The 15,106-nt window shown below is 31.1% G+C and overlaps 1 protein-coding gene across 1 annotated transcript; it reads left to right on the top strand.

Moving 5' to 3' along the window:
* Nucleotides 1-2,274: 2,274 nt before the first annotated feature.
* LOC111025629 (F-box protein At2g17036-like) lies at nt 2,275-4,100 on the top strand. Its single transcript, XM_022303517.2, has one exon. The coding sequence runs from the start codon at nt 3,063-3,065 to the stop codon at nt 4,014-4,016; it is 954 nt and encodes a 317-aa protein (XP_022159209.2). The 5' UTR covers nt 2,275-3,062; the 3' UTR covers nt 4,017-4,100.
* The last annotated feature ends 11,006 nt before the right edge of the window (nt 4,101-15,106 follow it).

Raw genomic sequence — 15,106 nt, 5'->3', positions numbered from 1 at the left:
TATATGTCAATTACCACTTATGCACGCTTTGCCATCAGTTTATGCTTGTTTAGTTGACTTCAGAAGATTTCAGTCAGCTGACACAACATCTTTTTTTTTCAATAGAGAAATCATTATATTGCCAAGCTATGACTACTCCAAAAGACCGGTAGTCGGGACCACATCAAATCCTAAAGTTTGTTCGATGATCTCGAAATCATCTTGGGATACCCAATTTTTAAGAGATTTTTGAAATTTAACTAAAAGTTTGCAAAATTTAAACAAATAGCCGGCTACTATATTAAGATTCTAACAAACACATTTGATAAATTACAGTAAACCCAAAGTTGAATCCATTTTTTAGAAATGAATGGAATCGTTTTCAATAAAGAAAATATTAAAAAAAATAAAGTGTCCCATCATTTTAATTGTCAAATCACATTAATTTTAAAATAAAATCATATTCTAAATAAATAAATCTAAAATGAAATAAGGATTAAAAGAAAACCAAATGGAAGAAAAAATTAAGCTTACGACAATCTAATATATATAACTATAACATAACATATATCATTATAATATATATTTATTGCATATATAATGTATATACTTATAAAATATGTAGAAGTGAGTAGAGATAAACATGCATATATTTAATATTTAGACAACAAACATAGATATGAAAGGAAAGAATTTTTTTTTCTAGTAGTCTTTTCACTTTTTTTTTTTTACAAAGATAACCTTTATTTTTTTATATAATATCTAAATTATTCTTTTTTAAAACATTTGTTTAAATAATATCTAAATTATTTTTTTAATTAAATGAACTTTATTAAAACTCACCCCTCTAATTTACATCAAAAATCACCCCCACCCAGTTAAATGGCACAAATTATTTGTATAAAAAATAAAATACTTTCACATACACTCATGATAATAACACAGATTATACTATAAAAAAAAATTCTAAAAGAAAAAACTTTATAACTTCTTCCATAACACATCTCTGCTTAAAATATTTAAACAAAATAAATAAATAAATAAATAAATCTTTTATGGTAAAACTACTAAAATCCTATTAGAACTCATCGGACTCACTTACTGGTAATAATACAAATTATATCTATAAAAGAAAAAAAAATCTTTAAAAAAAATTCTAACTTCTTCCATAATAAAATTGTACTCAAAATATTAATGACCAATAAAAATTAAAGAAAAAAATTAAAAAATATTACATTCATAGTAAACCTTTAATTTGAAATTTTTTCATTTTCTCACCTTTTTACTATAGTAAAAAAATGATGCATCCATGGGCGTTGGGGCTGAACGTAGATTGATAAGAAAAATAATTTTGCTGAAGAACTTCTTAGTTGTTCTTGTTCATCTCAACTGGGAATAGCTCTTCGCCAATCTGAATTTGTGAGAATTCTTAGGCTGGAACAAACCAAAAGAAAGTTGCAAATAGTTTTGGGTGAAGTTTTTAGAAATATTGGAGGATTCCTTTTCTGATTTTTTACCTTCTTTGTAAATATATTTGAATTCTTGAGTAATTTTATTTTTAACAAGCAGTCTATTTTAAAGTTGGTTTATACATTTGAATTTTGTTTTTCTTGATTATTACTTTGATCGACGTCGTTATTATAAATAATATAATGATTTTGTCAACATAGTTGGTCTAAATTTTAAAGTAAAAAAAAAAAAAAAATTAGGCACATTCCACTATATCTCTATTGGTTTCTTTTTTATATAGAAATTACATTATATAGTATAAATTTAATATGCATTTTTAAAAATGTTACAATTTTCTTTTTCTTTCGAATATAGCATAAATTTAATTTTTTTTTAGTGTATTATATTTGAGTTAAAGTTTTTAATTGAACTATGCTATTTTTATAAAATTTTAAATTTGAAAATACCGGTTTATTTTGTGCTATTTATGTAACTATTTTGTTTATACTTTTCCTTTGATTTAGGTGAGTTTTACTCTGATTTTCAGGATTTTTTTGTGGATTAATTGATTATTTGTGGATTATAGTCACAAGATGATGCGATTAAAAAAACCCCAAAATTAGACTTTTTTTTTTATCCTTTCGGTTCAATTACCGAAACATCTAAGTAAGAATATGAACAGAAAAAAATAATGCAAAACATAATCACATTGAATAAGGGTATTTACGGAAATAAAATAAAATATTAAATAATAAAACAATAGATCATATTTAAATATATAATACCTTGTTATATTTTTTTAACCATTTATTATCAAAATTCAAAGGTTACAAATTTTATAAAAGTAACCAAACCTCAATCAAATTCAAACTCAAGTGTAATATAAAAGGCAATCCCATTATATTATAATTGGAAAAAAAATAAATTCAAAATAAAATGGATTTAGCATAGATTTTATTATCATTACAATTAAAAAAAAATCAAATTTGATTATCGAAATTTGGCAAGAAATTGTGCACATAATTCAAAAACTAAAGGCATTAACCGGAAACAACAATAAATAAATAAAATACCTTTGTAAATAATTATAATAACAACAACCATAAATAATAAATGAGAAGAAAGTCTAAAGTTAAAAAACTCTTTTACTGTAAAGTAAGAATTTAGTTCTGAACTTTAATTTGTAGCTAAAATAACAATTTAGTTAATTTTAATAGGTAACAATTTAGTCCTTGTAATTTAAAGTTGGTAACGATTTAGTCCTTATCGTAAAACTTTTCTTTTGTTAAGTTTCTTGTATGTATGGATGGATAAATGTTTATGAATTAGAAATATTAAATTTTTATAGGATAAAATTTGATTTTTAATTTTAATAAAAAAAATTTACGATAGGTACTAAATTGTTACTCACTTTAAACTACAGGGACTAAATCGTTACGAGTTAAAATAAAATGACTATACGGTTACTCTAAGGGAAGTACTTAAAGATTTTAAAGATTCTGGTAAATCTGTAACTTTTTTTTAAAGATTATGGTAAATCTGTAACTATCTTCCTTAAAAATATAGTATAAAAAATAACTAATCTTCTTAAAACGGTGTATTTATATCAAATATACATACCGTATTTTGCTCCGATGGACGACGGCGGCAGCGTACGGTGGTCCGATCTGCCTCCGGAGCTTTGGACGGCGATCGCAAAGTGCTTGGATTCGTTCATCGACGTTCTCCGATGTCGCAGCGTGTGCCGTCTGTGGCGTGCTTCTCTTCCTCGTTTGAACGCCGTTTCTCCTTTTGTACCGCTCTCTGTCCCTATCCCACCGCTCAACGACGACGATCTTCCGATCAAAGGCGCTATACTCATCCGAGAGATAACCTATCGCCTCGGTCCCCTCCGTCAAACTTCTTCTTCTTCCGCGGCAGACTGGTCTGAAATGGTGACAGAGGACTGGTCTAAAATGGTGGTGAGGATGAGGACAAAGATTCGAAAACAGAGCCCCCCTGGATCTGGATCCGCCGTTCGGAGGAAAGTTAACTTACTGGACTTTCGAATTCTGGAAGTAAACACATCGTATTTTCTTCTATCTACCGATCCCCATTCTCACATTCCTGGAATCGACAAAATCGTAATGTCTCCCGATTCTCCCTGGATCCACGCCCAGGACTGCACCGTTTTAGCACTTCGCGGAGACGGAAAGTTAGGGTTCGTTAAATTGAGGTCGGAGAGCAGCGAATGGACGCTGATTGAGGAACAGAACGATCTCAATTGCGAGGATGTGGTTGCGTGGGGAGGACAATTTTACGCCATTGATAGAAACGGAGCAGTTTTCAGAATCGATTCAGAGTCGATGAAGTTGAAACGAATTTCTCCTCCGCTGCGTGATTCGGGGGAACGCAAACATCTGGTGAAGTGCGGCAAACTTTATGCGGTGGATCGATTCGATTCGCGAGGAAAAGGAGCTGTTTACAGAGTTTTCAGAGTGGATTTTGATGGATTGGTGGAGGTGGATTTTGAGGGAAGTTTCTCGGTGGGAATGAAGTGTTGGTTTTGGGAAGCGTCCATTGCTCTTCTTCGCCGGAGGATAGGCTGAAAATCTGATGCTCACAAATAATTTTCAGTCGTTAATAGCTTTTATTTTTCATCAATCATTTTTTTTATTTTTTTAATCCAATGAATGTTGTTTTCTGTTCTTTATGCAGTAAATTCATAATAAATATCTGTGTATATTTTGAGATATATTGATTTTAATAGACTTTTGTAGGTATTTACATAAATGACATATCTATTTTAAAAACTCCCAAAAATTTTAAAAGATCACAAAAAAAATATATAGTATAATTCATATCAAGTTTAAACGAGCGATTTGAATGCTCGTGATAGAATACTAAGGTTTATCAATATGGGTACATTGAAAATTGTGAGAATCATTTTTCAATAATGGATTTTTTTAGTGCCTAGATAGGCACTCTGATTTAGACCGAACAATGTTTTAAATATAAGGATTTTATTACTATAGTAAGATCAAATTTATACTATATATATTTTTTCAAATATAGCATATATTTATTTGATCTAAGTGTGTTTTATATTACTAGTGCAATACGTTACGTTGAGATAATATGTGTTAGAAAATAGTAGATTATGACATATATCCTCCAATCACACTAATTGGAGTGAGATTAAATGGTATTAAAAAATGTTGAGCCTTTTTTTTCTTTTAAGTCAATATTTTGAAGGAAAAAAAATAAATATGAAAGTATATTTCTATTTTATATCTAGAAAATGGAAAAACTTTTTTTTATTTATTGAGAAATCCTACCTAGCTTATAAAAAAGCAAGAAAATATTTTCCTTTTTCTCTATTTGAATGAGTAATAATTTCAAAAAAAGAAAATCATAATGGCTTTTTGTTATAAAAAAAAAAATCTCAAATTGAATTTATTTTTTCTATTGTCGTACCTTTTGCTAAAAAACTGATGCGCCCATTTTCTTAAAGAGCAATAAGTCTATTTCTCAGACTTTTGATTATATAACTAATTTTTTTCTTCCAAAAATTTGACGGTGAAATCATTTTGTTGTTGTCAACCATTGAGAAAATGTTGATAGGAGATGAAAAACATATCACTCATTTTATAATGGTAGGACATGAAGGAGTCGTGAATCTTTTTTAAATTTCAAAAACTCTTTATATTAAAAAATAAATATAATTAAGGGTTATAATTATTGAATTAATTAATTCATTTATGTAAGTTAAATTACAACTTCTCCTATTACATTTTATGATTTAAATTAAATTAATATATTTTAATAGTTATTCACAATTAATTCTGAGTTACATATTTTTAAAATTATTTTAAAATTTATGGAGAAATAAAATTGTACAAAAGTATTTCTAAAATAGGGTAGTTTTTTTTAATTTATTTTCTGTAGTTATAAATTTTAAAATTACTTTTAGAAAATAAATTCACAAAAGTTTCTTTTATTCAAACATTTTATATTTTTGTTATTTCAATATTAGGAATGCACCTAATTATTAGTTTCAATATAAAATACCATAACTTTTGAAGTTCAGTTATTGATTATACTTAAAAATAAAATAATTAATCAATAAATAAACTTAAATGAAGGTATTAAAAAGAAGGAAAAAAAAGGCCTCACTCACATGAAGGAGAGAAGAAGCAACGTGGGAGGGGGAGGGGAGTGAAGGATTTTAAATAAAAATAATAATTTAATAAGGATAATTTAGGTATTAATTTTAACACTAAGGATAAAATTGTCCAAAAAAAAGTTTTTTTCACGTCTGTACTTTTACGTATACTAGTATTCTACCAAACGGGGTGCACGGAATATTTTTAATTTAATTTAATTTAATAGGAAAATCAATAAATAAAATGACAAATAGTAATACCATTAATTGTTAAAAAAACAATAATAAACAAAGAAGAAAATTAAGATGTCTATATAGGCAAACTTTCTCAAAATATATTTATTTATTTGAAAACAAAATATGTTTTAAAGCAAACACACAACTTCAAAATCGAATCGTAATCTCTCAAACATAACATATAAAATATGAATTGACTAATTATCTCATACTCCCTCAATATGTCAAATTGTTGGTGAAAGAACGATAGAAAGACTCATTTTTATAACAGTATAGAACTACAGAGTTATAAAACTTTTAAATTCCAACTCATTTATAATTCTACAATGAATCTTACTCATTGTACTAAAAATATATATATAATTAATTATGAGTAAAAGTAAAATATTAAATGTACGCTACTAATAATAGTGTAAAATATATACTAAAATTAAAAATATTTAAAGATTCGAAAAATCTCATTATTCTTAAATTAAATATAATATAATTAAAGGTAAAAATAATTCAAACTCATTTAGGTGAGTAAACTTTTTATATTTTAACTTTCAAATCATTTTATAATCTAAATTAAATACATACATTTATTAAAAGAATTAAATATATAAGTTATTAATTAAAAAATAATTATTAATGGTAATTTGTAAGTGACATGTTTTCCCAATAATAATAAAAAAAAGTCAAAAAATATAAATATGATTATAGACATATTTTTCTCGTGTTATTTAAAATTTTACCAAAGTTTTTTTTAGATGGCAACTTTTTAATATATTTTATAGATTTAAATTAAATATATAAGTTACGAATTAATAGTAATTAATGGTAAGTGGCCCATTTCGTAAATTTAAAATTTTATTGGAGATAATATAATTCAAAAATATTTTTCAAATATCGTAGTTGAATGTGTTGATGCGTGGATTTCGATCCTCCGGTCCTCCTCCTCGCACCCACCAAACTTGTTGATTCGGGACTAGTACCTGCAAAACCAAATCGAGCTAAACCAGTGTGACTCTAGTCACACGGGCTCTGATGCTTAAGTTAGCAAGAGAATAACATAAATGTAATCCACTTTTAGATGCCTCTACCTCTAAGGCTGGATCGCTACTTATAGCGTGAAGTTGTTCTAGAACTTTCCGTAGCTAACCCTAATTCACCGTTGCAGGGCCTGGGCGAAATCGTCGATCGAAGATGGGGGATCGTTGGCTGGGCCGTGGGCCGAGCACGGGTCGGGACCGAGCCCCTCGTGGCCCAGTGGGCTTCCCTCCTGTAGCTCGATTATCGATTCCCGTTGCATAACAGATTCCCCCTACTCCCAATGCGATGCTTTCGATCTCATTGGGAGTATAGCCTTTGTAGTGACTTATCTTGTCATGTAGGCCCGTGATCAAGGAGAATGCGAGTTTTTCGGGGTTCGCACCAAGAATGTTTCGGTCTAGCTATCAAGGATCGTGGCCCGAGCCGATTGAGTTGTCGAATCATTGTGGGGCTCATGGCACCCTAGTCGCAATGAGCTGTCCTATCTTCACGAGGCACAAGAAAGTGTATGTCGATTTTCCCTTTCCTTGCAAGACCCGAGGCAACCTGTCATGCAATTGTCACATCTACAGTAGACCCATGACTTTGAGATCACGAGGTGTTGGGTACCGAGCCGAGAAGTCACAAGAGTGTTGGGTACCGAGCCGAGTAGTCACAAGAGTGTTGGGTACCGCACCGAGCACGCTTTAGAGTGTTTACGGGTTGGGTTGGGTCGGGTTAGAGGAGTTTTTTTGGACCAACCCGAATTTTCGGGTTGGGTAGAATAGAGAACCGATGGAATCGAACAAGAAGGTCAACCCAACCCAACCCAACCTTTATATTTTCAGATTCGGTCGGGTTGAGACGAGAGAAAGAAGGCAGTCAAACGAAAGAGGATTCAATCAAAATCTGCAGAAATCGATTGTTCATCATAGAGAAAACTATTCACACTATTCACTATCCCAGCCGCCATCATCAGAAGAGGATAAAAATGAGGAAGAGTATGCAGAATGAGGGGAGAAGAAAGGAGGGGGAGACTAGAGAAGGGATCGATTGAGGGAGAAGAGGGGAGGGAAAGACCAAGGAGAATGATAGGGAGATGAAAGGAATGGGATGGAGGGAAGAAGACAGAGAGGGAGATGAGAGGAGTGGGGGAGAAGAGAGAGAAAGGGGGAGGGAGGAGGAAGGGAGGCGAAAGGAGTGGGGGAGAAGAGAGAGAAAGGGAGGAGGGAGGGAGGCGGCAGGTTAGGTTTAATATATATAAAATTTATATATATATTATATATATATATTAAAAAATAAAAATAAAGTATTATCGGGTTGGGTCAACCCGAAAATTTTAAGGCTTAACCCGAGACCCAATCCAACCCGGTCGGGTTGAGAATTTTTCAATCAAACCCAACCCAAGGTTTATTCAAACCCAACCCGCGGATTGGATTGGGTTTGTCAGGTTTATCGGGTTGTCGGGTTTTTTGAACACCCCTATTGATGCATTCAAAGTACGCTGCTTCACATCAATTCCATTTCTCGACTATTTGTTTATAAATATGAATTTTATATATCTATTTTTTTAGGAATAATATGAAATTTATTTTTGTACTTTATTCCTTTCTAATATACATATACCTTTTTATCCCATGGTTTAAGCCAAAAATCTAGTATACTTATAAACATATAGAATGAAACAAAATTAGTATTCATATATATAGTATATGTTAATATATAATTAATAAACCATATATACTTGTAAGTAATTTACATATATAATGTATATACTTCTATACATAAATATTAAATAACTGTATCTATTTTTCTTCTATTACCTTCCAAATAAGGGTCCCTCAATTCAATTATTTGAATTAATATATGGGACTTGAATTAATTATATTATAGAACTTTTTTTATAATAAAAAATGTCATGTCACGACTCGGACTCGAATCGAGATACTCTGGTATTGCTTCCTAAGAGCAGCGTGTCTACCGATTTCATCATAACGATTTTCTCGAAATCATAATAACCTATTATTATTCAACAGTCAAGATTAAAAGAATAGAATCAATTTTTAATTCAATGTAATATTTTTTAGAAAATAGTTAAGCGGATAAAAAACTCTTTATCTTTAAATTATAAAACTTAATTAAAGGTAAAGGTAAAAAAATGGATTTGAGCGTTTCCAATAAAAATCTCTATTATCAGATTTCATTTATTCATTTGCCCATGTACGGATATGAGGACACTAGGACACTGCGCATACTCCCCAGGCGTAGGAATGGGTACCAAACTCACAATTTCTTGGTTAAAGATATATGATTGGCCTCTACTTTATTAAAAGCAAGGATTGCATAGCCTTCTTTTTCTTTGATAAAAGGGAGAAAATGTCTGCTTTAATTCACGTAGAGCATCTAAGTGTCCCAAGACGAGTAGACCTTAGTTACCCGTTTATTGGGACAGAATTGGACAAATAAAAGTGCTCCATCGTGGACTTGTATCAAAATCGGAGACCAAGACTCCACTTTTTGTTCCGTCCATGGAGCGTATGAATCTTCTGGTCGAGAAGGGAGAAATCTCGAGAAATAGGAGATCCCAACACAAGGGGGATCACTTCAGCAGCAAAGATCGTGAATCAGGGGCGTGACCCAGAAGCAACTAGTTGACTGCCCCTCCCATTCGACCTGTGTTGTCGCTTTGGCAATACAATAAATATATATATATATATATATATAACTTAAATATTCTAAATGATTTTGTTTGATATTTAAAAAGGATCATAAGACCATATTTCAAAAAAGAGATCTAAAAGTGACTATAACTATAATTTCTCATTAAATATTCTTTGGGCCTTTAGTATGTCCAGCCCAAAGAAGAGATAAAGCCCATTGCTTGAATTGATCTGGGCCCAAAGTTGTTAGCCCAAACCTAAACATAATTTCTCATTAAATATTGGTTAAATTCTCTTGTATATATATATCCTATTTGTGAAGAAAACTTCATCTCTCTAGCTAAGGTTGCTCCTCTTCTTCTCCCATACATCACTATGTTGTTTTAATTATATTGTGGATCTAAATTAGTGTATGATAATTCTAGGTTAATAGTGAAGTTACTTTAAATTAATGGTAAAATTAGATTAATTAAATGTGGAATAAAATACATTTTTGGTCCCTAAAATTTTTATTTGGTCCCTAAATTTAAAAAACTATCACTTTTGGTCCTTAAGATTAAATTTAATTTTTTATTTGCTCTTTTAAGTTTCAAAAGTGACATCTTTTGTGCTTAAATTTAGTTTGAATTTAGGTTAACTGACAATCAATGAGTTACCAATTAACAAATTCAAATTTCAATGACTAATTAAAATTTAAATCCAAACTTTCAGAACTAAACACGTAACTTTTGAAACTTCAAAGACCGAATTGAAACTAAATTTAAATTTCAACTAACAAAAAATGATGATTTTTCAAGAACCAAATAGAAACTAAGTTTAAACCTCAAGGACTAAAGTGTATTTTACCCTTAAATAATTATTAACTATTGGAGCTCAAAGCTATAAATTCATAAAGTCTTATACCATCTTAAGTGAATATTGTTTTATTTTGATATTGTCGGGAATGCAACCAAAGCCTCACACTGACTAAATAAGGGGAATATCATGAGTATAGAGAATTATACCAAAGTAGATAATAGCATACTATTATGAAGGTAGTTGGAGTACTTAGAGTACCATTGTCTCAACGAATATTAATAATAAATTTTATTAAAATTCCTAAGATCAAGAAAAGCTTTGAATGAATAAATTTTATTAAAATTCCTAAGATCAAGAAAAGCTTTGAATGATTTTTAAGAGATTCAATTCCTTTTCCTTTTCAAAATAATACTTTTAAATTAAAAGTAGTCATTGAAGATCTTCATTTGGACAAACTTTTAATATGATCCAATTTAAAGTGTTTGGTATAGAATCTTTTAGCCATTTTAATTAAAAGTTGGGATTTTTTTTGTAAAAAAATTTCTTTTTCCAACGTTGATATATGAGAATTTGGCTCTTTAAGCATATGTTTTGGCATTATATTTTAATTTTTGAAACTTCCAAATAAGTAATTGAGCCATGAGTCTATGGTGCTGCCAAAATCTAGTTGGTCCACTTGTTCTACAATGGGGTCATCAAATGTGTAACCTGCAACAACAGACTTAGATACTGGTGCAATACCCTGTTTAAGGGCAGTCCGACAATAGGTTAGTAACTGGAAGAGGGGGGAAAAATGAGCACCTCATGATTGTGACAGATTTTTCACTTACCTTATGAGGTAGGATCTTATCCCTTTTATAGGTGACTAATTGACGGAGTTGACCAGGAAGAACGTCTGGTGTGGGCGCCCCATTCGCGTACGGGCTCGAGTCGTTAGGGGACATTCTCGACACCTGATATCATCCCTTGTTGCCTACCATCTTGACTCACTGCAAGCGCACTACGTAGCAAAGCGTGCATGTAACCATCCGCACGCCACCGCCAATCCTAGCATCGCTTCTTCCAATGATCGTATATTCGTAATGAGGTTGGTCCCTACTGTCATGTGTTGCTATACGTGCTCTTATGTCTGTGACTTAATTCTCACCCTCAACAATGTATATATTTCTAACCAACGTATCATAATTTTTCAAATCATATATAATATTTGAAATAATCGTGAGTGCTCACGTGCGTCTGTCCAACGTCAAGCTGTTGAAATTGGGATGAAGAAGCTGCTGGCGCAAGCCGAGGACAACAAAAAAGCAATTGGTCGCACGCAGAAGGCAATCACGTAGATAAATTTTGTTATTAATTAATTTTAAATTTTGTTATTAATTAATTTTCATTAAAAAATTAATGAATTATATTGTTTCAATCGATTAAATTCATATATTTTAGGGTTTAAATTATATTATATAATTGAAATGGGGTAAAATACGCTTTATCGAACGAGTTTTAAAACAAAGAATTTAGTTCAAAAATAGTTCTAGGTGGTAAATGTCAATTAACGCTGAGATATACTCGCTTTGACATGATCTTTCTGGGAAATTTGGATATAGGACTTCTTCAATAATCCATTTTGAATTTATGACCCTAAAACTAGTTTGTGACCCACTCTCCTTATTTTTTGACCGTTTCATAATTTTTAAATGTGAAATTATGTGGTACCCTCATGTTTCAAATCAACAATCTCTCCCCCGCTCATACAAAAAACAAATTTCTTTTCAATCCTTATTCCCTCCTTATTCCCTCCACAAATCTCTCACAATAATCAATTACAAACTTAAAAAATCTAACTTTTAAAATTGAAAAATCAATTCCCGCCACAAATCTCTCAAATAGTTAATTAAAAATTTAATACGATAAAAAAAAGTTGAAATTACACAATTGAATATTAGATATTTAATTGTTTAATATGTAAAATTAAATATACATAATTACGTCAGATTTGTCCGGATTTAATTACAAAAACAATTAAGATTTCATAAATTTCGGGCCAAGATTTCATAAAAAAAGTCAAGATTTCATTAAATGCTCGAGATTTAATTGAGAACAAATAGGGCCAAGAGGGGAGGGAGAGGAAAAAAAAATTGGACTGATGTGCAGATCCCAATCCACGATAGCATAATCCCAGACCGGGATTGAACAAACCCGGTTCGTGATATCACATCTTCTAACCCGGTCCGAGATTATGCAATCCTGGTCCGGGTTTGTTCAATCCCGGTCCGGGATTGTGCTATCTCGGACCGGGATCCGCACCAATCATTTTTTTTGTCTTCTCTCCTCTCTTAGCCCTATTTGTTGTCCATTAAATCTCGGTCATTTAATGGGCCGAAATTTATGAAAACTTACGCATTGGATGCAAATTTTTTTTATAATTAAATCCGAACAAATGTTATGCATTTATTCTTGGAATGCAAATCTTTTTTTCACCTTAATTTAGTTATTGGAGAATTTTTTGTGTGGATTCGGTTGTTAAGTAACTGATTCCTAAATTAAAATGTTGATTTTTTTTCCATATTAGATTCAAATTAAAAATAAATTGTAAGGGTTGGGAGAGTGATAGATAATTTTACCTTAAAAAACAGGAATATTATGGTAATTTTACAAAGACAAAAAGTGGAAATGGTCACTAATTAGAATCAAAGGGGTCAAAAATCCAAAATGTTTTATTGGGAGGGGTCATATATCCTTCCCATTAAGTTAAGTTGATTGTTAATACTAATGTGTCACCACCACGGTATTAAATATTACATTTCCATGTATCTATAGTTTTTTTTTAATCGAAAAGTATGAAAAATATCAATAAAATATAGACATAATATTAACATTAATTTGTTTAAAAAAATATTAATATTAATTATTTTTAGAAAAGGTGAAATACTTGTTTGTTAATTAATTTTTTTTTTACCAACTATTTATTTTTATAACATTTCCAAAAATATCCATCTACATTTGAAATCTTGATCTCTTGATTTGGACTTACGACCCATTTTTTCTCCTTTACTTCTCTTTCCTTTTGTTTCAAGTTACCAATGCATAAATTCGGTGTAAATATATAACTTTTGGATTCATCAATTAATTTGTTGTAGTTGTTGAGTTTCACCATTAATGCCTCTAGGAAACCTTAAACGCACAGTTGAGGAACGAGGATGAGTATTGGATTTGGTCGATATTGACATAAATAATTCAATAAAGTTTTCACTTTACTCGAATAACCTAATCTTTCAAAATTTATTTTTCTAATCTAAATCAATATTTTATTTAATTAAAAGAATTGTTCAATTACAATAATGACCTTTCTCCCTTCTCTTTTTTTCCCTATTTTTCTTCCATTCTCAAATTTCTCTTTTTTTTTCTCTTCCCCACTCCATTTCTTTCTTATAACATCCTTTCTGACTTCTATTTTATAAAAGTAATTGCAACGGACTTTTGATTCTGACATATTACGCCCCTTTTCATTTTTTTATTTATCTTTACTCTTGTTTTTTTATTTTCTTTCTCTTCTCCTATTTTTTGGTTTCGGTTTTCGTCACTTTCTTCAAATTCGAATGAGGATTGAGATACAACTATAATCTCCAATAATTTTTTTTTGGTTCGTTGAAATTAGAATGTGCATAAATCTCGGACTTCAATCCATATTGCATAAATCACGTCCCCTTGTTTTTTTCTCTTTAATTTGGGTTCATTGAAATTAAATGACCATTAATATGGAGCTTGAATCTTACCCGATATTGAATAAATCTTGAGCGGAATTCATAAATCTCGCTCGAGATTCGTGCAAATTCTCGCAGGATTCAAGCAAAACTCGGGCGAGTTTAAAGAAAACATGTCTAGAGGATTCATGTAAAACTCGGGCGAGTTAAAAAAAAACTTGCTCGCTCAAGATTCATGCAAAACTCAAGCGAGTTTGAAGAAATCTCACCCAAGTTATGTAATTTGGGGATTCACGGGCGGGTTTGTGTAATTTAGGATGAATTTCGAATAAAGTTAAATTAATAATATATATTTCTGTAAAATTTTTAACTAACATGTAGTTTGGCTTTAAGATACTTGTTAATTCCAAGGACATAGGTTCAATTCTTGTGGTTGTTGATTTATTATTGTTATTCCAAGGACAGGTGTGTTTAACCTCTTGATGTTAAATCTGAGCGGAGGAAGTCGAATTGTACCTTGGCCCGAAGGCCAAGGTGAGAAGCCGGCGCCGAGGAGGTCTCGACACCGAGGTGGGGTCGGCGCCGGGTCGTCTTTTGGCATGGGTCGGCCCGTTACGCCTCCCCTAGTCGATGATCTCGGGCTTCAATCTCTTGTCTCGTTTCGGGTCGTTTTGTTCTCTATAACAATGGTTCACACTCTCAAAACACAAGACGAATAACTGTGTCAAGATCTTTGTTTTGAGAGTATCTGTCGTTTGTTGTTACCACGAGATCATTCTATAACATAACCTAATTCATATGCATATCAATGGCTAATTATGTCAAGATCTCTAACGCACAGAGCTTCTACCAAAAGCTTTTGATCCAATTTTGGATTTTAGCTGCTTGGCTCATGCTACTAGTTTTGTGCTTTGAGCTTGTCAATACTACTTCATGAATTTGAAGTTTTTCCAATTTTCGTTGGTCATAATCAAGTCCACTGAGCTTGGTTTTATTCTCATCTGAGTTTAAACCATTTACTTTTGGCGTGGGGATCTAACTTTAACAGAACTAATGTCGATACCTTTGGATTTCTAACTCGTCTGGCTTTTTATGCCAAATAGTTTTATATCCTGTATTTTTCTGCTTTA

Source organism: Momordica charantia (assembly GCF_013281855.1).
Source record: "Momordica charantia cultivar OHB3-1 chromosome 11 unlocalized genomic scaffold, Mcharantia_2.0 BLBB01000011.1, whole genome shotgun sequence".
NCBI lineage: Eukaryota > Viridiplantae > Streptophyta > Magnoliopsida > Cucurbitales > Cucurbitaceae > Momordica > Momordica charantia.
Note: the sequence above shows the minus strand (reverse complement) of the source record. Positions and strands in the feature narration are given on the sequence as shown.